The sequence below is a fragment of the Oncorhynchus mykiss genome, chromosome 16, assembly GCF_057628025.1.
Source record: "Oncorhynchus mykiss isolate SJ-2025 chromosome 16, ASM5762802v1, whole genome shotgun sequence".
Lineage (NCBI taxonomy): Eukaryota > Metazoa > Chordata > Actinopteri > Salmoniformes > Salmonidae > Oncorhynchus > Oncorhynchus mykiss.
Genome location: NC_143037.1, coordinates 56,441,172 through 56,468,182, shown reverse-complemented (window position 1 = coordinate 56,468,182; position 27,011 = coordinate 56,441,172). Strand labels below are relative to the sequence as shown.

Sequence of the window (27,011 nt, the reverse complement as noted above, 5' to 3'; positions counted from 1 at the left end):
AAGCTGACGGGCGGGTGGGGCGTAGCATTGTAGGGTGTTTTCATTTGGCTGTAACAGAATACCAGTAATAGGGACAGAGCCTTGATTTCAGGCGTATTCGGCAGCTCACTGGGACGACTATCAAAAGGATGGGCGGCGCAGGAGAAATGAATGAAGGCGAATGACTTTGCAAAAACTAGTTAACATATTAGCAGCAATACAGAGAAGGTGCGCGTTCAGAAGGTGCGCAGGCTACATAGCCTGGGGATAAATAGCGTCCTTAATTGTTTTGCGTGGAGATGCATTCGCCGTCAACAAGAGCATCATGAAGAAGGTGACATACGGCGTTAATCTTTATGTCGAGTTTACATTCCTACACTGTCCAAGATGACACAATGACATGGCGTTCACAGCAATGGTTGCGAGATTTGTAGTCGCATAAGCTCATTTCAAAGAATCACATCATCGCCGACCGCATTGTGGAGGGCTGGCCTATTTTTACGGCAGGGCGCGGGTGAAAAATACAGTAGGCCTAGTAGTAGCAGGCTAATTGAAGCTGACCAGTTAAGCCCCTCGGAATACCGTGGCGATTTTGTATTTAATGTATTGCCCATTTAACGCAAACGAAATGATGAATTCGATTGCTCTTGCTGAGGGTTCGCAATCTCCGGGTGCCGCTGGGGTCCCCGTTGGAACGCCAGCGTCTGGTACTAGTGCTAGGGTGTCTAGTGCTCTACGGAACGATTTGGGTTCCAATATTCATGCCTTGAAAACACTTAACCTGCGATTTCGATGTTTCCTAGCTAAAGTTCATGAATTGGAGCGTAGAAACACGTTGTTAGAAAATCAACTACAGCAAGCATTAGAGCAATCCCGCTACAGAGCCTACTTTAGCCGTGAACAAACAACCCAAACGGGCTCTTTGGACCTGTCTCTGGCTGGGTACCAGCCACGGGTAAGCCCACCAGGTACGATATGGAACTTTACCCACACGAGGTTTGGGGACCGACTCGAGACTAGGCTCCACAGCCCCGGGGTGTCATGGATGCAGGCGGATGGTGTTGATGTTGGAGTTCAAGTCGATACCGTCACCCCTGAACTGCGAGCCCTGTACAATGTGTTGGCTAAAATCAAGAGAGATAGAGACGAATACAGAAAAAAGTAAGTGATGTCACTTTCAATTAACACTTGACATTTTTAAGTTGTCAAGCAAACTTATGCAAAGATACAATCAATCAAGTCATTCAGAACAAGGCATCTCACAATCTTATCCAAGTGTTTGACAAATGTTGTTTTTACTTATTTGACAGATTGTTGAGGAACTCGTTGACCTTGTTGAACTTGGTGAGAAGTTGTTGATAGGTTGTTGACAAGTTCTTGTTTGCATTATATTAACATACAAATTCTAGAAACATTGTGTTCAGAAGTTGCAGCCCCTTGATCTAATGCTTAAGGTGTTAGGTTGATGGTCGCAGGGACCCAGGTTCAAGTTCTGGTTGGACTACCCTTTGAATTCGCACACTGGTGTCAGAAGTGAGATGGCACTGTCAGGAATCCAATGTAAGTGTGTCTCATTGTTATGGGTGCAAGGGATTTGTGAAGTGCAGGATGTTCTTTGCTTTCTGAAATAAGGCCTGTTGTTACCTTACAACACCTAGTGATCTTGTCAAGAGGTTGAAGACCCTTCCAGCCCACTCCAGCTGTAACTTTTGTAACTTGAGTGTTTCTACACTCAGTTTTGAACAGTAATGACTAATGCCTCTAAGGGTTGAATCTGTCATTTCTTACCCACGCCATTACATCACAATGTACTAGAACAGTGTTTCCCAAACTTTTTATAGTCCCGTACCCCTTCAAACATTTAACCTCCAGCTGTACCCCCTCTAGCACCGGGGTCAGCGCACTCTCAAATGTAGTTTTTTTGCCATCATTGTAAGCCTGCCACACACACACACATTATACGATACATTAATTAAACATAAGAATGAGTGTGAGTTTGTCACAACCTGGCTCGTGGGAAGTGACAAAGAGCTCTTATAGGACCAGAGCACCGAGAATCCACTCTCACATAGGCACGTGGTTGCAAAGGGCATCAGTGTCTTAACAGCACAATTTGCCAAGCAGGATACTCTGAGCACAGCCCAATACAGAAATCTGGCAGTAGCTTCTGATTAAATTCACTTTTCACAGAACCGCTTGTTGCAATTTCGATGAGGCTCTTTTGTTCAGATATCGGTAAGTGGACGAGGCAGTGCATGAAAGGGATAACAAATCCAGTTGTTTGTGTCATCCGTTTTGACAAAGTACCTGTGTAATTGCGCACCCAGCTCACTTAGGTGCTTCGCTATATAACATTTGACATTGTCTGTAAGCTTGAGTTCATTTGCACACAAAAAATCATACAATGATGGAAAGACCTGTGTGTAGTCCTTGTTAATGCAGACATAGAAGAGCTCCAACTTCTTAATCATAGCTTCAATTTTGTCCTGCATATTGAATATAGTTGCGGAGAGTCCCTGTAATCCTAGATTAAGATCATTCAGACGAGAAAAAAACATCACCCTGATAGGCCAGTCATGTGAGAAACTCGTCATCATGCAAGCGGTCAGACACGTTCAAATTATAGTCAGTGAAATAACTTTAAGCTCGTCTCTCAATTAAAAAAAAAAACTGTCAATACTTTGCCCCTTGATAACCAGCGCGCTTCCTTCCGTATGTTGTAAAAGCGTTACATGGTCGCTGCCCATATCATTGCAAAGTACAGAAAATACACGAGAGTTCAGGGGCCTTCCTTTAACAAAGTTAACCATTTTCACTGTAGTGTCCAAAACGTCTTTCAAGCTGTCAGGCATTCCCTTGGCAGCAAGAGCCTCTCGGTGGATGCTGCAGTGTACCCAAGTAGCATCGGGAGAAACTGCTTGCACGCGCGCTACCACTCCACTATGTCTCCCTCTCATGGCTTTTGCGCCATCAGTACAGATACTAACGCATCTTGACCACCAAAGTCCATTTGATGTCACAAAGCTGTCCAGCACTTTAAAAAATATCCTCTCCTGTTGTCCTGGTTTCCAGTGGTTTGCAGAAGAGAATGTCTTCCTTAATTGACAACCATAAATGTAACGGACATATACCAGGAGCTGTGCCAGGCCCGCCATGTCTGTTGACTCATCCAGCTGTAATGCATAGAATTCACTGGCTTGTATGTGAAGCAGTAATTCTTTCAAAACATCTCCTGCCATGTCACCGATGCGGCTTGAAACAGTGTTGTTTGAGGAAGTCATTGTCTGTATAGTTTTGTTTTTGCCTTTTCCCCCAGCATTGTCCCAGTCATATCCGTGGCAGCAGGAAGAATTAAATCCTCCACAATAGTATGGGGCTTGCCTGTCCTAGCCACTTGGTAGATCACCATATAAGACGCTTCTAGCCCCTTGTTTCATCCAGTTGTGATAGTACTTTTGCACTGTGGCTGAGGAAAGGCACGACTCCCAATACAAGTGAACCCCAAATCAATGTAGTTCTCATCATATTTGCGCCTCTTCGATGGTCCAACGTCCCTGTCTGTTGTTCGGTGCTTTCCCGGGTAAGGGGTAAGTAGCTCTTCTGCTGCATCAGATTCACAACTGTCAGTGTCCATGCTAGCTGGGCTAACAACAAATGTAGAATTACTGATGCTAGCATTGGATGTGCTTGTGGAAGCAGAACATCTTGTGTCGTCGACAGGTGCAGGTGTAGTACTGCTGGTAGTAGCAGTACTACCAGTAGAGCTGGTATGTGTCTCTATGGAAGCAGAACATCTTGTGTCGTCGACAGGTGCAGGTGTAGTACTGCTGGTAGTAGCAGTACTACCAGTAGAGCTGGTATGTGTCTCTATGGATGCGGGCCTTACTTTTTTTTTTACCAATTATCAATTTTAGAGAAAACGGAATGAGCAGCATGTTTGGCTACATACGGACTTGGTGGAATTCCTGCGAGAGAGTAACGGTTAATGTGATTGGATGTTAATTATTTGACTAGGCTACCTGTATTTTACATTGTTATTTTGCTGAACACTAGATGGTTTCATTTTATTTTCAAATCGAATCAAATGCCGAATACAACAGGTGTAGGTAGACCTTACAGTGAAATGCTTACTTACAGGCTCTAACCAATAGTGCAAAAAAAGGTATTAGGTGAACAATAGGTAGGTAAAGAAATAAAACAACAGTAAATAGACAGGCTATATACAGTAGCGAGGCTATAAAAGTAGCGAGGCTACATGCAGATACCGGTTAGTCAGGCTGATTGAGGTAGTATGTACATGTAGATATGGTTACTATGCATATATGTGACTATGCATATATGATGAAAAGAGAGTAGCAGTAGCGAAAAACAATGCAGATATTTATTTTATTTGACCTTTATTTAACTAGGCAAGTCAGTTAAGAACATATTCTTATTTTCAATGACGGCCTAGGAACAGTGGGTTAACTGCCTGTTCAGGGCAGAACGACAGATTTGTACCTTGTGAGCTTGGGGATTTGAAATTGCAACCTTTCGGTTACTAGACCAACGCTTTAACCACTAGGCTACCCTGCCGCCCGGTTAGCCAATGTACGGGAGCACTGGTTGGTCGGCCCAATTGAGGTAGTATGTACATGAATGTATAGTTAAATTGACTATGCATATATGATAAACAGTGAGTAGCAGCAGCGTAAAAAGAGGGGTTGGGGGGAGGCACACAATGCAAATAGTCCGGGTAGCCATTTGATGACCTGTTCAGGAGTCTTATGGCTTGGGGGTAAAAACTGTTGAGAAAGCCTTTTTGTCCGAGACTTGGCACTCCGGTACCGCTTGCCATGCGGTAGTAGAGAGAACAGTCTATGACTGGGGTGGCTGGGGTCTTTGACAATTTTTAGGGCCTTCCTCTGACATCGCCTGGTGTAGAGGTCCTGGATGGCAGGCAGCTTAGCCCCAGTGATGTACCGGGCCGTACACACTACCCTCTGTAGTGCCTCGTGGTCAGAGGCCGAGCAATTGCCGTAGGTTGGGCGCCGTAAAACTGCTGCCATTTCTTTTGGTGCCATTTTGACAGTGAAACGAGGCTACTCAGGCGAGGAAAAAAAACTCACCCAAATGTATAGCCCTGTTTGAAAATATGAAGAAAAAAAAAAATATATATATATATATATATATATATATATATATATATATATATATATATATATATATATATATATATATATATATATATATATATATATTACTGCTTAAAAAAAATAAAGGGAACACTTAAACAACACAATGTAACTCCAAGTCAATCACACTTCTGTGAACTCAAACTGTCCACTTAGGAAGCAACACTGATTGACAATAAATTTCACATGCTGTTGTGCAAATGGAATAGACAACAGGTGGAAATTATAGGCAATTAGCAAGACACCCCCAATAAAGGAGTGGTTCTGCAGGTGGTGACCACAGACCACTTCTCAGTTCCTATGCTTCCTGGCTGATGTTTTGGTCACTTTTGAATGCTGGCGGTGCTTTCACTCTAGTGGTAGCATGAGACGGAGTCTACAACCCACACAAGTGGCTCAGGTAGTACAGCTCATCCAGGATGGCACATCAATGCGAGCTGTGGCAAGAAGGTTTTCTGTGTCTGTCAGCGTAGTGTCCAGAGCATGGAGGCGCTACCAGGAGACAGGCCAGTACATCAGGAGACATGGAGGAGGCCGTAGGAGGGCAACAACCCAGCAGCAGGACCGCTACCGCCGCCTTTGTGCAAGGAGAAGCAGGAGGAGCACTGCCAGAGCCCTGCAAAATGACCTCCAGCAGGCCACAAATGTGCATGTGTCTGCTCAAACGGTCAGAAACAGCCATTAGATACCGAGATGAGATCCTCAGACCCCTTGTGAGACCATATGCTGGTGCGGTTGGCCCTGGGTTCCTCCTAATGCAAGACAATGCTAGACCTCATGTGGCTGGAGTGTGGCAGCAGTTCCTGCAAGAGGAAGGCATTGATGCTATGGACTGGCCTGCCTGTTCCCCAGACCTGAATCCAATTCAATCAATCAATCAAATTTATTTTATATAGCCCTTCGTACATCAGCTGATATCTCAAAGTGCTGTACAGAAACCCAGCCTAAAACCCCAAACAGCAAGCAATGCAGGTGAAGAAGCACGGTGGCTAGGAAAAACTCCCTAGAAAGGCCAAAACCTAGGAAGAAACCTAGAGAGGAACCAGGCTATGTGGGGTGGCCAGTCCTCTTCTGGCTGTGCCGGGTGGAGATTATAACAAAACATGGTCAAGATGTTCAAATGTTCATAAATGACCAGCATGGTCGAATAATAATAAGGCAGAATAGTTGAAACTGGAGCAGCAGCACAGTCAGGTGGACTGGGGACAGCAAGGAGTCATCATGTCAGGTATTCCTGGGGCATGGTCCTAGGGCTCAGGTCCTCCGAGAGAGAGAAAGAAAGAGAGAATTAGAGAGAGCATATGTGGGATGGCCAGTCCTCTTCTGGCTGTGCCGGGTGGAGATTATAACAGAACATGGCCAAGATGTTCAAATGTTCATAAATGATCAGCATGGTCGAATAATAATAAGGCAGAACAGTTGAAACTGGAGCAGCAGCACAGCCAGGTGGACTGGGGACAGCAAGGAGTCATCATGTCAGGTAGTCCTGGGGTATGGTCCTAGGGCTCAGGTCCTCCGAGAGAGAGAAAAGGAGAAGGAGAGAATTAGAGAACGCACACTTAGATTCGAATAGGACAGGAGAAGTACTCCAGATATAACAAACTGACCCTAGCCCCCCGACACATAAACTACTGCAGCATAAATACTGGAGGCTGAGACAGGAGGGGTCAGGAGACACTGTGGCCCACTCCGAGGACACCCCCGGACAGGGCCAAACAGGAAGGATATAACCCCACCCACTTTGCCAAAGCACAGCCCCCACACCACTAGAGGGATATCTTCAACCACCAACTTACCATCCTGAGACAAGGCTGAGTATAGCCCACAAAGACCTCCGCCACGGCACAACTTAAGGGGGGGGGGGGGGCGCCAACCCAGACAGGATGACCACATCAGTGACTCAACCCACTCAGGTGACGCACCTCCTCCAGGGACGGCATGAGAGAGCCCCAGTAAAGCCAGTGACTCAGCCCCTGTAATAGGGTTAGAGGCAGAGAATCCCAGTGGAAAGAGGGGAACCGGCCAGGCAGAGACAGCAAGGGTGGTTCGTTGCTCCAGAGCCTTTCCGTTCACCCTCCCACTCCTGGGCCAGACTACACTCAATCATATGACCCACTGAAGAGATGAGTCTTCAGTAGAGACTTAAAGGTTGAGACCGAGTTTGCGTCTCTGACATGGGTAGGCAGACCGTTCCATAAAAATGGAGCTCTATAGGAGAAAGCCCTGCCTCCAGCTGTTTGCTTAAAAATTCTAGGGACAATTAGGAGGCCTGCGTCTTGTGACCGTAGCGTACGTGTAGGTATGTACGGCAGGACCAAATCAGAGAGATAGATAGGAGCAAGCCCATGTAATGCTTTGTAGGTTAGCAGTAAAACCTTGAAATCAGCCCTTGCTTTGACAGGAAGCCAGTGTAGAGAGGCTAGCACTGGAGTAATATGATCAAATTTTTTGGTTCTAGTCAGGATTCTAGCAGCCGTATTTAGCACTAACTGAAGTTTATTTAGTGCTTTATCCGGGTAGCCGGAAAGTAGAGCATTGCAGTAGTCTAACCTGGAAGTGACAAAAGCATGGATTAATTTTTCTGCATCATATTTGGACAGAAAGTTCCTGATTTTTGCAATGTTACGTAGATGGAAAAAAGCTGTCCTTGAAATGGTCTTGATATGTTCTTCAAAAGAAAGATCAGGGTCCAGAGTAACGCCGAGGTCCTTCACAGTTTTATTTGAGACGACTGTACAACCATTAAGATTAATTGTCAGATTCAACAGAAGATCTCTTTGTTTCTTGGGACCTAGAACAAGCATCTCTGTTTTGTCCGAGTTTAAAAGAAGAAAGTTTGCAGCCATCCACTTCCTTATGTCTGAAACACATTCTTCTAGCAAGGGCAATTTTGGGGCTTCACCATGTTTAATTGAAATGTACAGCTGTGTGTCATCCGCATAGCAGTGAAAGTTAACATTATGTTTTCGAATAACATCCCCAAGAGGTAAAATATATAGTGAAAACAATAGTGGTCCTAAAACGGAACCTTGAGGAACACCGAAATTTACAGTTGATTTGTCAGAGGACAGACCATTCACAGAGACAAACTGATATCTTTCCGACAGATAAGATCTAAACCAGGCCAGAACTTGTCCGTGTAGACCAATTTGGGTTTCCAATCTCTCCAAAAGAATGTGGTGATCGATGGTATCAAAAGCAGCACTAAGGTCTAGGAGCACGAGGACAGATGCAGAGCCTCGGTCCGATGCCGTTAAAATGTAATTTACCACCTTCACAAGTGCCGTCTCAGTGCTATGATGGGGTCTAAAACCAGACTGAAGCATTTCGTATACATTGTTTGTCTCTGTGAAAGGCATTGATGCTATGGACTGGCCTGCCTGTTCCCCAGACCTGAATCCAATTGAGCACACCTGGGACATCATGTCTCGCTCCATCCACCAACGCCACGTTGCACCACAGACTGTCCAGGAGTTGGCGGATGCTTTAGTCCAGGTCTGGGAGGAGATCCCTCAGGAGACCATCCGCCACCTCATCAGGAGCATGCCCAGGCGTTGTAGGGAGGTCATACAGGCACGTGGAGGCCACACACACTACTGAGCCTCATTTTGACTTGTTTTAAGGACATTACATCAAAGTTGGATCAGCCTGTAGTGTGGTTTTCCACTTTAATTTTGAGTGTGACTCCAAATCCAGACCTCCATGGGTTGATAAATTTGATTTCCATTGATAATTTTTGTGTGATTTTGTTGTCAGCACATTCAACTATGTAAAGAAACAAGTATTTAATAAGAATATTTCATTCATTCAGATCTAGGATGTGTTATTTTAGTGTTCCCTTTATTTTTTGAGCAGTATATATATTTTTTAATGTGAATCACATTTTTATTTGGCATACCCCTGACGGCGTTGCGCGTACCCCAGTTTGGGAATACTTGCGCTAGAAAACTGCCAGTGGCAATTTCATATGAATATGTTAGGTAATAAATATTAGGTAATACAGTGGTCTACCTCTACAGTGTTTATAGAGAAACAATGGTGTTCGCCTCATCAGTTTTCACAGTTAATCCTCAGGAAATCACACAGCAAAGATTCTCATCCTAGAGAAATTCTCTCCTCACTGTTACCACCTTCCCAAAATCAGACGATGTGATCATGCCATTTTTAGGCATGTAAAGTTGAGGAAGGTTTTTTTCAGCTGTGTCAGGCAGTTAATGATTTTGCTTCCAGGATATTATTCATATTTGTTGCAAAGTTTTACATTAATTACCATGGCAAAATAATTAATTAATTGAAAGAGCAGTGCCACATCTAATATTAACCCTCAAGTTTTAAGAAATACTGAAGGAAGTGAATCACAATGATTCTTCACAAAATCACAATTCTAAACTGTCACAAAAGTATGTTCTTATTGATAAGTGGGAGGCTGGAATGGCCATGTACTCTTATCCTCACCCGGCACAGCCAGAAGAGGACTGGCCAACCCTCAGAGCCTGGTTCCTCTCTAGGTTTCTTCCTAGGTTCCTGCCTTTTCTAGTGAATGTTTTCCTAGCAACCGTGCTTCTACATCTGCATTGCTTTCTGTTTGGGGTTTTAGGCTGGGTTTCTGTATAAGCACTTTGTAACATCTGCTGATGTAAAAAGGAATTTATAAATACATTTGATTGAAATGTTGCAAGTCATACATAAGCTGACCTCTTCAGTAAGAAAGATGTTAGCAACTCCAGTTATGTTTAATGACAATTCTACTCACAGGGGTTTTAAGTGTGTGTGGTTTCTGAAAGTGCAGAATAAAGAGAGAAATGATTAGTGAACTAAAATATAATATCAGGATATACCATTAAACGATATTACAATGAAGTAACAAAATAAACTGCTATAACAGTAAATAAGTCACATTGACAACAGCTAGGTTTCTATCCAATTGGCGACAAATTTTCATGTGAATATTCAAAATCCACATAAAGAAAATGTGCATTTTCTACCCAGCAGACTTGTTGCGGATAAAAAATGAGTGTGATGACCTAATGACTTTTTTTCGCATAAGTTTTCATGTACCAAATAAAAATCTAAAGTTCAATGTGTTTCCATCACATTTTCAACTCACAAAAATGGTTGCGTTAAACAGCAAACGTGCCTACTCTGGTCTTGGCACGTGTGCTCCAGCTAGCAGATACAGTGCGGGTAGGTTTTGCTGTTAGGCTAGTGTACAGATAAGGTTATTATGGATGAGCGAGAATATATATTTTTTGTCAAAACAGCAGTCAAGCATCGATCAGCATGTCACCAGAATAAGACCCTCGATATTTATTAGAAAGCATCATGATCACCGTGCACTTTAACCACCCTGTGAAGTTCATCGTAACTTATTTCTGTAGCCTAATAAACTGAATGATTTCCAGAGTCATAGTGGGAGGACCACGCACCATATCATCAAGTTTATTTAAATATGATAGTTATTATATCAATATTTGCGCATAAAGGAGTTTACACCACCATTTCTCGCATGATTAATTTTACTGACACAAAAAGATCATGTCGAACGAACAAATGACCTATCGGCATTTATAAAATTGTACCGAAACTACCTGTTTCCATCACAACGGTCGTGTTTTTTATTTTTATACTGTATGACTTTACTTGCAAAAAAACTGTGGATGGAAACATGGTTAGTGACAGATTTAAATGCACCATTGATTTACATAGGAAACAGTAATTGAAAAGCTCCACAACGGGGCAGGGCAGATGGCTACACAGGCCGAAGGGCCAAGACTGCAACTTCAAAGGAGGCAGCGTTAGCAGTGGAAACTAGCAATTCTCCGATGTCGCTAGCATGCAGATTATAGCTAAACAACTAGTGGAGGAATGTACATAAGCACATGGAACATAGTAGGATACTACAAAAAAGGTTATGTAATTAGTACCTCGCGTGTCTGAGACTACAATAAAGAACACTCTCTACACATTCTCTGTACATGGACCAATTACTGGGCATGAAGCCGCCACATGCAAATCAATTAGCAATGGAAAATAACTACACTCGGTGTGCTAAAGTAGAAAACAACAACAACAATATACAACTAGAAAAATGGTGTGCTTGTGAACGATTAATCAATTGATTGATAGGATGGTCTGAACATGTAAAAGGTTTGGTGTCTCTAGCTTGAACGGTTGAAGAGTTACTATTGGTGGGTTGTTTTATGCTAATTTATGCACATTTATATAGTTATAGTTGATAAACGTTTTAAAGAATTTGAAGTTTGGATAGCCTGAACATGAAGTACAGGGAATTAACAGTTATAGGACATGGATAGGAACAGAATACAGAGAGCATCTGGACAGGGGAAAACAAAACAACAATAATGCTGACACTGATCTAAATGAGGAACAGAAATATGGGAGGGGCAATAAACAAGGTAATGGAGTCCAGGTGAGTCCAATGAGTGCTGATGCGCGTAATGATGGTGACCGATGTGTGTGATGAAGGGCAGCCTGGCGCCCTCGAGTGCCAGAGAGGGGAAGCGGGAGCAGGCGTGACGATAATAATTTATGCAAATATTTCTAGATATAGTTGATCAAAGTGTTTAAGAATTGGAAGTTAGGATAGCTTAAACGGTTTAAGAATGACTTGGTGAGTTGTCCTTTGTCAAGTTGGCTGGATGTCCTACCATACCTCGTTCAAAGGCACTTAAATATTTTGTCTTGCACATTCATACTCTGAATGGCACACATACACAATCCATGTCTCAATTGTCTCAAGTCTTAAAAATCCTTATTTAACCTGTCTCTTCCCCTTTATTTACACTGAATGAAGTGGATTTAACAAGTGACATCCGTAAGGGATCAAAGCTTTCACCTGTTGTAGGTTATTGTCCTGCTGAAAGGTGAATTTGTCTCCCAGTGTCTGTTGGAAAGCAGACTGAACCAGGTTTTCGTCTTGGATTTTGCCTGTGCTTGAGCTTTATTCAGTGTATTTTTGTCCTTAAAAAAAACTCCCTTGTCCTTCTGATGACAAGCATAGCCATAACATGATGCAGCCACCACCATGCTTGAAAATATGAAGTGGTGCTCAGTGATGTGTTGTTGGATTTGCCTCAAACATCACACTTTGTATTCATGACATGAAGTTAATTTCTTTGCCACATTTTTTGCAGTTTTACTTTAGTTCCTTATTGCAAACAGGATGCATGTTTTGGAATATTTATATTATGTACTGGCTTCCTTCTTTTCACTCTGTCATTTGGGTTAATATTGTGGAGTAACTACAATGTTGTTGCTCCATCCTCAGTTTTCTCCTATCACAGCCATTAAACTATGTAACTGTTTTAAAGTCACCATTGGTGAAATTCCTTCCTCTCCGGCAACTGAGTTAGGAAGGACACCTTTATCTTTGTAGTGACTGGGTGTATTAATACACCATCCAAAGTGTAATTCATAACTTCACCATGCGCAAAGGGATATTCAATGTCTGCTTTGTTATTTCTACCCGTCTGCCAATAGGTGCCCTTCTTTGCGAAGCCTTGGAAAACCTCCCTGGTCTTTGTGGTTGAATCTGTATTACAATTACAGATAATTGTGTGGGGTACAGAGATGAGAGAGTCATTAAAAAAATAATCTTAAACACTATTATTGCACACAGTGTCCGTGCAACTTATTATGTGACTTGTTAAGCACATTTTTACTCCTGAACTTATTTAGGCATGCCATAACAAAGGGATTGAATACATATTGACTGAAGACATTTCAGCTTTTCATTATTTTATTAATTTGTACAAATTTCTAAAAAACATAATCCCACTTTGACATTATGGGGTATTGTGTGTAGGCCTGTGACACCAAATCTCAATCCATTTGAAATATAACACAACTTAATGTGTTAAAAGTCAAGGGGTGTGAATACTTTCTGAAGGAACTGTAAGTCTATGGCACTTTTAAATATTGGTGTAGTACAAAAAGTATAAATGCTCAACAACCCAAAAATGATCATGCAATCTAAGTTGGGGCAGTCCACACATTTGGAAGTTGGTTTTGTGTTAATAGCTTAGCTCGTTTAAGCACTAGAGTGTGCGGAAGAAATCTAATGATAATATGAGTATGTCAGAAATCTAGAGTTGCCTCCCGTGTGGCGCAGCGGTCTAAGGCACTGCAGTGCTTGAGGCATCACTACAGACCCTGGTTTGATCCTGGGATCAATAAGGTGACACACAATTGGTCCAGCGTCGTCCGGGTTAGGGGAAGGTTTGTCTAGCTGGTATTGTCCTTGTCTCATCGGGTAATAGAGTTGTGCATTAATTGCATGCACATCTAATTAAGCAAGTATGCATTATGATAATAAATGATAATAATTCCCGTACCAATAATGCACATGTTTATATTTCAAATAATATCTATTTATTAAAGTATTAGAGAGACACAGACACACTGAGGTGGATTAACCACGTTGAATTGAATATAATTTATTTGGGTAAAAACATTTAGACCTACAACAAGATGTACATTGTATTCCCAGAGGACAGCACTTAAAAGTATTAAATAAAACATTTGTTTGCAAGTTGGTCCTCGACGGTAAAAACTTAAGATATTATGAAAGAGGGGCATCTTATTTTCCTTCTGTGTGCTTCTGACAATTCAAACCTAATTTACCAATGAGAGTTCATGGTTGATTTCTCTCAAAGCACCCGTCAATAAGAGTAACCAGGATAAAGGTCCAATTCATAAACCTGGATTGTGGAATACTAGCTATTATACATCATGGGTATTCATCAATCTAATTTCTGACATAACTGTATGGGCTATCAAACCATTGTCATATGACGTGCCAAACTGAACATGATTTCTAAATGGCATATATTTATTTATTTATTAACTAGGGCTTCATTCGCATTTGATTGCTTGAAGTTTTGGGGCCACATGTACTTCAGAGTTATGGTGTGTTCCACTCGTTAACTTTGTGAGGCTTTAACAAGGGCCCATTGTTTCAGCAACCAGAGAAGGCTGTGTTTTAAAAAGAAAGAACACTGAAAGAATGAGCTGACCTGGATTACAAAGTGTTGTTATGACTGCTACCAATATTAGGTTTGTATGGTCAGCAACTTATTATTTGAAAAAAAGGGCATTGGAGTGGAATTGGCAGCCTGTGACCAGTGAATTTCAGGTTCAAAGTTCAACTTTTTTTTTTTTTACACTTGATGTGGTACCCTTGAATTTAAAAAAAAATGAATGAAGCTTGTTGATATTCATCAGGATTCAAATGGCCTCAACACTTTCAAGCAACTGAATTGGAATGTTTCACTCTGTTTCACCCCATTTCACTCTGTTTAAAAATGTATCCCTAATGAACGAGACCCTGATCAAGGACCACATAGGGACCTTATAGGTTACTATAACACCCCATACAAACTATCTGATGACTGCTTCCTCGGAATGATCCCATATTTCTCCAAAAAGGTGTAGCCTATATTTTATTGGTTGAAATGATCAATTAGCGGATGGAAATATTACAGATTGTGGCTTTAAGAGTGACCTTCACCATTCTAACCCACCAATGTCCCATCCCTATCCATGGATGGTGGTATTAGGGATGGGTGTGTTGTTGTTTTGCCACTGTCAGGGGAGTCTAGCCAGCACTGCATCCTGGCACAAGGACCTGCCTCCTAATGGGATTGTTGTCTGCCTGTGTAACCACCCCCCTCTGCTCCCTGCCCCAAGCCGTTCAGCAGAGAGAGAGATGGAGAGTGCACTTCTTAATTCAACCCCTATCCTATTTTGGTGTCTTTGTGAGTCACCAAGTACATTAAAAGGAGAAAAGAGATCTGTCCGGAATATTCTATCAGTAGAATGCTTTATATCACGTTCCATCTACTTTGATAATGAATGTTTCTGATTTGTCATATTAGCTTGTGCTGAAGCTTGTACCTTTTTTGAACTACAGTTTTGACCAAGCTAGCTTACATACTGAGGAAGAGGGAGTGGATGGGTGGCAGTAGAACAATACGGCTCTAAGTTATAAGGAGCTGCTTTTTCTAGACAATGACATCCCCTTTCATTGCTCCAGTTCGTCAAGCCTTCCTGTCTTTTTTTTATACCTTTGAAACTCAGTAGCCTGGAGCAGAACATTGTTTTAACTGACCAAATCTGCTGGCAAAAAAAGTACCCTCTAGCATGAAATCCCCAAAGACAACTTTGAAGATCAAAAAGAGAACTATTAGCTTAATTTTGTGTTAATAGTAACACTTTCTTTGAAGATGGTATATGAAACTGTACCATTGAAGTCAAAAAGCCTCTGCTAAATTAACATGGTGGAACTGTATAGCTCAGTTGGTAGAGCATAGCGCTTGCAACGCCAGGATTGTGGGTTAAATACCCTCTTGGGCCACCCATATAAAAATGTATGAATGTGTGATATTAAGTCGCTTTGGAAAAAATTGTCTAAATGGCAAATGGCATGTATAAGTAAGCAATTCCAGGTTGACAAGTTAAAAACAGCCTTGGTGCTTTTGGTTTAGATCCTGTACATCCTCTAAATTTAGCCCCAAGGTTTTTCAATTTTGGTCAGAAGCCTCGGGAAGTGAAGAGTAAGACGATACAGGGGTGAATCTCAGTCACAGTCTGACTATATACGTATTAACAGAGTAAACAGCTATCTAACTATGGCTCTGCTCTCCAGAAGGACAAGTCATTATTAAACTGATAAAGGTCTGTTTATATAATCTGATATAGTATTATTTATTGGCCGTAGATTAAACCTAACTGATGTGTAAATGAGAAAGAGAGAGAGATAATCTGAAGTCCATTTTAGACTGTAACAACACACTGATGTAATTGAATCAATAGGTGATTCTTGGCTATTCTTGTGTCATTAGCATATGTGGCAGTGGCAACTCCTCTCCTGATGCTTCAAAGTATTGTTTGGCCATTGAGTCGATAGTGTTGTCAGTGAGATTGTGCTCTTTTCCTTGTCCACTTTGTAGCATTCCTCGAAAGAGAGCCACTGTTCTCTATTTGTCTGAGTATCCAAGGATGAATGTCTAGCAAGTGACGTTTATGAGGGCATTATGTTGTAACATTCAAATAAAATGTTTAAGAACATTGAATCAAACGTTGGCTTTGGGTAACTGAGCAGATACAGTTCAACTAACCACACCTTTTCACTTTTATTCTCCCAATCGCTGTAAGTAATCTTTGCCCACAGGGTGATAAATGGTTATAGCATATAACAGTCCAATGATATTTGCTTAGTGACCCTAAAGGCTTTTATCTCTCTCTAAGTCTAATTAATCTGCTGTCATCACTGTCCATACAGGGCTTAGACTGATATAAAAGCACTCACTACCGTTCAAAAGTTTGGGGTCACTTAGAAAGAAAAATATATTTTTTGTCCATTAAAATAACATCAAATTGATCAGAAATACAGTGTAGACATTGTTCATGTTGTAAAAGACTATTGAAGCTGGAAACGGCTACAAATTTTTTATGGAATGTCTACGTAGGCCCATTATCAGCAACCATCACTCCTGTGTTCCAATGGCACGTTGTGTTAGCTAATCCAAGTTTATTATTTTAAAAGTCTGATCATTAGAAAACCCTTTTTCAATTATGTTAGCAGTTGTGTTAATTAAAGAAGAAATAAAACTGTCTTTCTTTAGACTAGTTGAGTATCTGGAGCATCAGCATTTGTGGGTTCGATTACAGACTTAAAAATGGCCAGAAACAAAGCACTTTGTTCTGAAACTCATCAGTCAATTCTTATTCTGAAAAATGAAGTCTATGCCATGCAAGAAATAGCTAAGAAACTGAAGATCTTGTACAACGCTGTGTACTACTCCCTTCACAGAACAGCGCAAACTGGCTCTAAACAGAATAGAAAGAGGAGTGGGAGGCCCCGGTGCACAACTGAGCAAGTGGACAAGTACATTATTGTGTCTAGTTTGAGAAACAGATGCCTCACAAGTCCTCAACTGGCAGTTTCATTAAATAGTACCCGCAAAACACCAGTCTCAATGTCAACAGTGAAGAGGCGACTCCGGGATGCTGGCCTTCTAGGCAGAGTTCCTCTGTCCAGCGTCTGTGTTCTTTTGCCCATCTTTTATTTTTATTGGCCAGTCTGAGATATGGCTTTTTCTTTGCAACTCTGCCTGTGTGTTTTTAGTTTTACTATCTGTGTGAGGACTTCTGGTATTTTGCTGGTCCCCACAAGGAAAAAGGCTATTTTAGGGTGGAGGTATTGTTACAATTAGGGTTAAGGTTAGAATTGGGGTTAGGGGGAAAATTATTTTGAATGGGAAAAAATTGTTTGGTTCCTACAAGGATAGTAAAAAAAAACATGTGTCTGTGTGTGCCTGTGTGTGATGTGTTCCAGATGGGAGGAGGAGCTGTCTAAGCGCCAGCAGATGGAGGCCATGGTGGAGACACTTCAGGAGGTGAGAGCTCATCTCTGCCATCTTAAATCATCATACCCACACCACACTCCCTCTTCTAGCTCACTGCATCCCAGTACTGTGTCTTTTCTCCTGAAGTATCTAGGCGTGGGCTGGACTAAAGGGAGTTTCCAACATATTTCTTATACCAGTCATTTCCTTTCAAATCCAAAGTTCAAAAGGCATTGTCCATAAAGGGACAATCCATGAAAGGAAGTGAAAAAGTGCACTCCGGGAAAAAATACAGATTCTTGGGATGCAGGCTCAGCCTCTGTGTTAGAGGTCTTCACAGGTCCACCTGAAGCCAAATACCCAGGTTCAAAATTCTAACTTTCCCTCAGGCCCGGGTTGGGTCCAGTTTGATTGTCATCGGGTCTTGGATCTATGTAACTATAGACCCGAGTGGACCCGACTACGGCTCTGCATAGAATATAGCATATTTATTTTACGCTAATAAGGGATTTATTTATTTATAGAAGGCCTAGCCAAAATATAAAGACCTTTTCGTTAACCCAGAAGAGCAACTTGGATAATATATTTGTTTTAAATGTCACTCAGGTCTAAATTTGGTCTGGTCTAGACGGGTCTATGTCTGATTGTTCTTGGGTCCATTCGTGTCCTGGTCCCTCTTTTTTTTATGATAGGGTCTGTTCAGGTCTGGGTCTGATTGTCCTACAACTTTTTGGACCCGATGCAGGAACAGCTCTACTCTGTGTCATGTTTGTGGGTGTTTTGCATGACTGCCAGTAAGTTACCTATTCAGGAACTGTGATAACTTGTTATCTTCGGATGCCTCTGACATATGTATCCCGTGTGGCTCAGTTGGTAGAGCAGGGTGCTTGCAACGCCAGGTTTGTGGGTTTGATTCCCACGGGGGACTCGTATGGAGGAAATGTATCCACTCACTACTGTAAGTTGCTCAGTATAAGAGTGCCTGCTAAATCACTAAAATGTGTACTGTGTGTCTGAATGTTGTTTTACAAAAACAGAATGGGAAAGTTCATGATAGAAAATAGATATGGGTGGGGACAGGTTGAGTTCAGATGCTTTAGTCCCGCTGTGTACATGTTAGTCAGTGGGAACCAATGCTGGGTGTGTTACTGTGTCTTATAACCCCTAAAGACTGAAATACGTTACTCATATAACACATTTAAAAAGCCAATAGCACTGACTCACACTGACTAGCTATGTTTCAACTGTTTCCCGCTAGCAGAATTCCAGATGACTTTTATTGGAGCTCTTGGCCCAAAACCCAGAACTCAATCCACTTTGACATTGTTTCTGTGATGCATCAAAATAGTGGATTGTAGAGTAATAAAATGACTTTTCAACATGTTATGCAGACTTTTTCTTGAGAAAGGGACACTGTTGCAATAGGAATTTAATTGTAATGTTTTCAAGATGTTTTAAGACACATTTTCAAAATGAAAACAAGGGATAAACATGGAATGAACTTCAGAGGTGTAGAATTAGTGCATGGTTATTCAGAAACGTGTAAGAGTTTATTGTGCTTCTACATCTGCATTGCTTGCTGTTTTAGGCTGGGTTTCTGTATAGATCTTTGTGACATCTGCTGATGTAAAAAGGGCTTCATAAATACATTTGATTTGATATTGAGCCGTGGTGTGTCAGTAGATTAGATGTAGAGTGTGATGTGGCTGTGTGTTCCATGGTCTGCCCTCTCCAGAGTGCCCAGGAGTCTGAGGTGGTTCAGGGGGAGCTCACTGACAAGGTGGAGAGACTCAATACAGAGCTGGGGGTCTTCAAGAGCCTCATGACCGATAATGTAAGTAATGATGCTGAGGCTTTATTTGCCATCCCTTATTCTCCTATTTACACAGAAATGGCATGGTAAAATGGTAAATACAAAGTAATCACTTAATAGTGTGTGTGTGCTTCATTTAAACTAGAAACACCCAACCAACTTTAAATTGTGCGGACTGGTTGAACTTGCTGTAAGTTGCTTTAATAAAACTTTTTGACACTGTTTATATATATTTTTTTCATTACACTCATTTATTACCACTCAACCAACGTATATTTTATTTCATCCATCCCCCCCTCCTTTGGAAATGGTGGGAGCTAAGTTAGTTGCACAGAAAGGCAGACAGATAGACGGTTGGACCAACGGACAGACGGACAAACAGACACCGAGCGAGAGAATGACAAACAGGCCAACAGACAGGCCGACGGACAGACAGGTCGAGTAGCAGTGAGATGAGAAACCCTTATGGCTCACCTCACACAGACTCGCCATTCTTTGAGGCCCTGTGGTTTTGGCCAGCTTTCTAATGAACGCTCCATACACTCTGTCTGTGGTCTGGAGTAGTTACACTCACAGACTAGCCAAAACCTGCCCAGACTGCTGTTTCACACACAATGACTCTTGGCCCTTCCCAGTGACTTCTTAACCCTTTTAAGTTCATTTATTTATTGTCAAATAATGGCACCTTTTAAGTGCCTTTTCAGTTAGTTTATTACTTTAAAAGTGCAAGTCATGGCCTTAAAACTAGATTTAACTACGTAATAGGAAAATGTTGCCTCGTAAAACGATACTCTCTGATACTGACAGTATTAAGCAAATGTAAGAATTGACACAGCTCATGGATATTATCTGACTGACAATAAACCAACTCCATCCTTTAGGAAATGTCAGAATTGGACACTGCGATCCAGGAGAAGGCCATGAAGGTGGACATGGATATCTGCAGACGCATTGACATCACAGCCAAACTATGTGATGTGGCCCATCAACGCAACTCCGAAGACATGAGCAAGATGTTCAATATGAGTCCCCACATGAGCCCCTCCAGAGCAACCCCAGAGAGCAAGGTAAATAGATACAGCACCAGTCAAAAGTTTGGACACACCTACTCATTCAAAGGTTTTTCTTTATTTTTACTATGTTCTGCATTGTATAATAATAGGGAAGACATCAAAACTATGAAATAACACATATGGAATAATTTAGTAACCACAAAAATGTTTATATATTATATTTGAGATTCTTCAAAATAGCCACACTTTGCCTTGATGAAAGCTTTGTACACTCTTGGCATTTTCTCAACCAGCTTCACCTGGAATACTTTTCCAACAGTCTTGAAGGAGTTTTCATATATGCTGAGCACTTGTTGGCTGCTTTTCCTTCACTCTGCGGTCCAACTCATCCCAAACCATCTCAATTGGGTTGAGGTCGGGTGATTGTGGAGGCCAGTTCATCTGACGCAGCACTCCATCACTGTCCTTATCGGTCAAATAGCCCGTACACAGCCTGGAGGTGTGTTGGGTCATTGTCCTGTTAAAAAACAAATGATAGCCCCACTAAGAGCAAACCAGATGGGATGGCGTGTTGCTGCAGAATGCTGTTGTAGACATGCTGGTTAAGTGTGCCTTGAATTCTAAATAAATCACAGACAGTGTAACCAGCAAAGCACCCCCAAACCATCACACCTCCTCCTTCATGCTTTACGGTGGGAACCACACATGCGGAGATCATCCGTTCACCTACTCTGTGTCTCACAAAGACATGGTGGTTGGAAATTTTTCCCCATTTTCTATCCAGTTTGCTTTATTTTTATAATATATTACACTGGATCTTTCTTGAATACATTCCTCCATTTCTTTTTGCTTTTTCTCTAATGTATTCTGTGCCTCTATGGTACAATTTTTATTGCTATCTGTACTGTTAGTCATTACATTTCCTTTGTTAATATGGACTTTTATTATCTAAATTACTTTTGTTTTACAGATGAGTACTGAATTACATGGCCTCTAAAAAGGCACATTTAAAAGTGTCCCACACAATAAGGGGATCTGCTGTACCTATGTTGTTATGTTGGAAAAAGTCAGTTATAAATCCTTCTGTCCTAGTTATAAACAAGTTATCATCCAGTAGGCTTTGATGAAATTTCCAATAACAGTAATATATATGTCAATTATGTGATGATCCGACTGTATTCTATCCCCTATCAACACTTTTTAAAAACTTTTGGTGCCAGAGAGAATGTCATAAGAAAATAATCAAGACGACTAGCTTGATTAAGCCTCCGCCATGTATATCTCTCTAGGTCAGGATATTTAAGGCTCCATATATCCACTAATTCCAATATATCCATGACATTCATGATTTCCTTAAGTGCCTGAGGTTGATAGTTTGTAGTGTGATTTCCTTTATGGTCCATAGAGGTATTTAAAACCGTATTAAAATCTCCCACCATAATAATAGAGTCTAGTGTTGCTTGTAGAGTTGATAAATTCTTATATTTTCAAAGAAGCTTGGATCATCATTATTTGGACTGTATAGGTTAATAAATCATATCTGTTTATTGTCCAATAACATATTTAATATAATCTATATACCTTGATGATCTGTTTGGACTATTTGCACATATGGATCAAAATTATTGTTAATTAATGTCATCACCCCGTTTAAATTTTTGCCCATGGGAGAAATATATTTTGCCCCCCCAGTAGTTTTTCCACAAAACTTAATCTAAAATTGTTGAATGAGTTTCCTGTAAACAATAGATATTATATTCCTTCTCTTTTAGCCAGGTAAATACTGATCGTCTTTTCTTATTATCTGCTAAGCCATTACAATTATAACTGGCTATACTTATTTCACCACTTACCACAATGATACACAAGTTTCAATTCTGTTCATCAAAATATATGTTTGTAAATGTACCATTAAAAAGTCATATGATGATTGAGTGTCTATATAGCTGTACCAGGATATTTGCATTGCTACTAAGTAAACCTCCAATTGACCCCCACTATTCCACCCGCTAAAAGCCCTCCACCCAGGGAAATCTTTTACCAAACAGGGCAATCATCTGTATTCCACCCCTACTTTGTCACAACACAACTGATTGGCTCAAACACATTAAGGAAAGAAATTCCACAAATTAACTTTTAACAAGCCATAGCTGTTAATTTAAAAGCATTCCAGGGGACTACCTCATGAGGCTGGTTGAGAGAATGCCAAGAGTGTGCAAAGCTGTCATCAAGGCAAAGGGTGGCTACTTTGAAGAATCTCAAATATTAAATATTTTGATTTGTCTAACACTTTTTTCGTTACTACAGGATTCCATGTGTTATTTCATAGTGTTGATGTCTTCAGTATTATTCTACAATGTAGAAAATAGTAAAAATAAAGAAAGACCCTTGAATGAGTAGGTGCATCCAAACTTTTGACTGGTACTGTATGTTTGCTTATGTATGGTAGTGATAAACACCAGTATATTGGGCCATTCCATATGAAGGAATAAAGATGTCCATGAAATTCTGTATTTTACATACACACACACTCACTCCCCTTCACACGTGTAGTAGGTTGACTAGTGTGTGGTGTGTTTCCCACAGGGGGCTGGTGCTGCATCGTGCAGGAAGAAAGAGCGTAAGGCTGTGTGTGAGGAGAGAAGTCCTGAGATGGAAGCTGAGTCTGGTGGGGGAGAGGATGATGAAGCGGAGCACGTCGTAGGGTCACTCAACATCACAGACGAGATGAAACGCATGCTCAACCAGTTGTGAGTGGCCCAACCTTTGACCTGTGTTATGTAACTTCCTGTTTTGCCTAAATTGCTAATGAGTGCTGGATCTTTGCCGTTGAGCCGGAACATGTCGATTTTGACCTGGTTTAGTTCAAGGACTACGGTCAAAATGTCATCCAAATAACTGTGGTTTGAGCCATACAATATGATTCTTTGAATTATATCACCACTGTAGTGTGTCTGGTTAGATAGCATCTCCTAGTCAGTTTCATGTGTGCTTTGTTACTGTGTCATGTTTTCATCTGTCTGTCAGTCACTGTCTGTCTGTTTGTTTTCTTTCTCTTCCCTGTCCTCTTCATTTTGCAACCCTTTTCAAATGTGCATGCCTTTCGGTTTGGTTTCCCCCTTCCCTTTTTGTCTTCTCTCTTTTCTCCCCTCCCTTTCCACCTTCATGTCTCCTCTCTTTTTCTCTGTCCCTCCCTCTCCCCACTTCTCCATCCCTCTCTTGTATGCAGAACTTGCATAGATGATAATTCCTTTGTCACCAGGAGGGAGACATTTGACTTTGATGACGACTGTGACAGCCTGGCTTGGGAGGAGAATGGGGAGACACTGCTCCTCTGGGAGGACTTCGCCAACTACAACACCCCCTGTGCTGCAGCCAGCGCTACTGCAGGTGCCTGTGCTGCAGCAGAAGGACAAGGGGAAGGCCCTGGGCAGGTTAGTGCTGCCCCCTACTGTTCATCCAAAAGCATTGTCTGGGAACTTCAACAAACAAAAAAGTAAGTTGTCTCTGTTGATGATTTAATCACCTCATGCCCTAGTGCTGTAAGGCCTTTATTCTGACTGGCCTCAGAGAATGTAAAGGAAATATATGTCAATACAACTGTGTAATTATGTATTTTATTGTTTGTCTAATTGTGTGCTGTTTAATTGTGTGTTCGGCCAATGTTTATTTACCTTACCTATCCATCTACATTCTATAACTGTATGAATGTTAACTGTATAAAATTGCTTATTGTAGATAGCGCAAGTCTCCAAGCTGCAAAAAAGATGGTGCCGTACTGGATAGCCTCTGTTTTGCAAGCTCCGACCCAACTTTGCTATTTTATTTTTGCATTGTTGGGTTTTGAGTTTGCAAGAAAGGCATTTCACATTAAAACTTGAAAAGTAAAGTCTACTACTGTATTTTCAATGTTGCTACAGTACACATCGTTTAAATGGGTCTGTTGTGCATTGATAGGCCTCTCAAGATGGCAGTCTGGGCAGCCTGATCGACGAGACTGAGATGCTTTTCCAGAACCGAGAGAAGGAGTACCAGGAGACCATGGGGCAAATAGAGGTGGGAGATCAAGAGAACAGAGGTCATAGTTAATGTTGTGTGACTCACTCTCCTGTGTGTTAGTCATTCATTGTTATTAATATTTGGCTACAGTCCATATTTACCCCCCAACCTGTTTCTCCTTTCGATCCCCTCTGACTCACCCTCTCACATCTCCTCCCACTCTTTTGCTCTGACTCTTACACCATTCACCTCCTTCTCTCTTTCACTCCTCCTCTCCCACCTCTCTGATTCCCCCCCCCCCCCCCCCCCCCAGTATGAGTTGGCTACAGCTAAGAGTGATATGAACCGTCACCTACAGGAGTACATGGAGATGTGTTCTATGAAGAGAGGCCTGGATGTGCAGATGGAGACCTGCAGAAGACTCATTAAGGGTTCAGGGGGCAACGGCAGGTCAGACACGCCTCTTTCTCCACACATGATGAGAAACAATGTAATTTCAATGCAATGGGGCATTTTTCCATTTGATGCCGAAACGTCAACATTAATCAGTCTCCATTTTATTTAATTGTTGTTTTTTTACCATCAAATAATTTGTTAGTTGTTTCTCCTCACATTATTAAGCACTAGTCTAGTCAAGTAATTCTGGACATGCTCTGTCAATACAGTAGGCCTAATCATAGAGGATATGACTGACATCTTCCTTATTTCCTCCCTCTGATATAGGAAGTCTCCATCATTCAGCTCGGTGGCGAGCAGCGACTCAGGGAACAGTGATGAGATCCAGGAGGAGCTGGAGAAGGACGGAGAGGCAGTAGGAGGGGTCAGCTGATAACTGAACCCTGACCCTTGACCCTCCGGCCCCTCCCTCCACCACCTGATCCTGCAGAGATGATGGAGGAAATGCTGTGATCCTCCTCTCCTTCAGCAGGTTTCCAATTGATCTAGGAGGAGTCCTGTGGACTCAATGTAAACTATTGGTGCTTCACCGTTTATTACCCATACAGGGATGAACTTGTATTCCTCAACAAGGTGCAGTGTTGGTTCTTCCTCACTGCTTCTCACTGTCCTTTCACTGACTAAAGTACTCACCCCCACTCAACACATATCTCCACACACACTCAACTTACTGTACACCTATGGTCATTTAACTGTGTATTCACCCCAGTATTCACCCTAACCATGTTAAGATACAGAAATCCGGACATATTCAGCCATTAGGGGGTCTATCAAAGTGGTCCATATGATATATTTCAGAGTAAGTGTTGGCAGGGAAATTGCATTTGATGTACTAAAGAGGTCAGTCTTCACACACTGAAGTCAGTTTCGGATGCACTCTGAGATTGCCTTACTGTAGATGTCATTGCTTATACACATACAAAGAAGGCCCGGAGTGCCTTTGCAGGTACTGTAAAGTCAGTAAATGTGTCCCAGTTCCCCCATATCTGGACACAGCCATCACATGAGGGGTAAAACTGAGTTGAAGTACTGTACTATGCAATAAGCAAGCCTTATTTTTCTGGAATAACCTTCATTACTTTGCTGGCCAGTTATGATTTGTCTATTAATCTGACAGCCTAGAGGACTTGGGGCCAGATATATGAAGCATTTGCATTAATGCAAATTTACACCTATCATTTTCAGAAGGCAATCAAAAGAAAACAGACCTAAATACAAAGCTAAAAGCTAAACCACAACACTGTCTTAATTTACTTTTCTGTTTATTCTCTCGTTCTTTCTCTTAATGTCTCTTTACCTTTTAAAAAGAAAATCTCTCTAAAACGAACAGCTGAAACCATTGTACCAGTGCCAACTGTACATCTGGCCTCAACATGGTGTCACTCAGTATTTTCAGAAGGTAAATATGAACAAACATGGTCATTTAAATGATACCCATGTGCCTACTGATACACGAGCCTGGTCCCCGATCTGTTTGTGCCCTTTAGCAAACTCCAATTGTTGGTTTGGCATAACAACCATAGCAGTTGGCAGAACAGCTCAAACAGATCTGGGACCAGGCTACTGATATGTACGCTGGACTCAGAATTAATATGAATTGCCTTATTACGTTTGTTCTATTTTTGTTAAATGCTACTTTAGCATGAACATTTATAATTTATGATACACACAGCCTGTTATGGATGTTTGTTTAGATTTCATCGTTTGAATGCTCTCCAAAAAAAAATGTAAAAGAGCAATTTTTAATCATAAAGGATAATCCCATTTTAATTGTTGATGATTTTTGACATTCGTAATTGAATATATCTGTTAGTTTCTTTGGGAGGGATTTGCTGGCTGCAAGTTTCGTATTTGTATTTTATGTGCAAAATGCAGCTGAATTCTGATGCTTGCAAATGTACTGTATGACTGAACCATATATTGAATACAATTTGATTCAATAGAAAGATTGCTCTTTATTTTAACATGTTCTGTCTTGGGGCAGATAGCAAATTGACAGCCTACCGTGTAAGATTTAAATATGTGCTTGATTACAAATATAATTAATCTGAATTACTATAAAGTTGCAACACATTTCAGACAGTTGTAGCGGTCTTTATATGTACCACGAGAACCAAGAAATGAAGAGCGACACCACGGCTGTCTTTTTGGCTTTTATGTTGATCTGCAATAATATAGTGAAAAGACAGGACAGGAACACATCAGTCTC

At 41.3% G+C, this 27,011-nt stretch overlaps 1 protein-coding gene across 12 annotated transcripts; it reads left to right on the top strand.

Moving 5' to 3' along the window:
- Positions 1-26,748, top strand: LOC110492299 (intermediate filament family orphan 2). 12 transcript variants are annotated; one of them, XM_090203450.1, is made up of 11 exons: positions 201-1,140; positions 17,512-17,572; positions 18,392-18,479; positions 19,257-19,355; positions 19,480-19,524; positions 20,216-20,401; positions 22,934-23,097; positions 23,577-23,781; positions 24,305-24,403; positions 24,660-24,796; positions 25,070-26,748. In XM_090203450.1, exons 3-11 carry the CDS (start codon positions 18,453-18,455, stop codon positions 25,173-25,175), a joined length of 1,068 nt encoding a protein of 355 aa, XP_090059576.1. In that variant the 5' UTR covers positions 201-1,140; positions 17,512-17,572; positions 18,392-18,452; the 3' UTR covers positions 25,176-26,748. The 12 variants fall into 12 exon arrangements, with proteins under 12 accessions (XP_036803161.2, XP_090059572.1, XP_036803158.2 ...); XM_090203446.1 differs by lacking the exon at positions 18,392-18,479 and having other exon boundaries at positions 46-1,140; positions 23,610-23,781; positions 24,705-24,796; XM_036947263.2 differs by lacking the exon at positions 18,392-18,479 and having other exon boundaries at positions 46-1,140; positions 23,610-23,781.
- Positions 26,749-27,011: the final 263 nt, after the last annotated feature.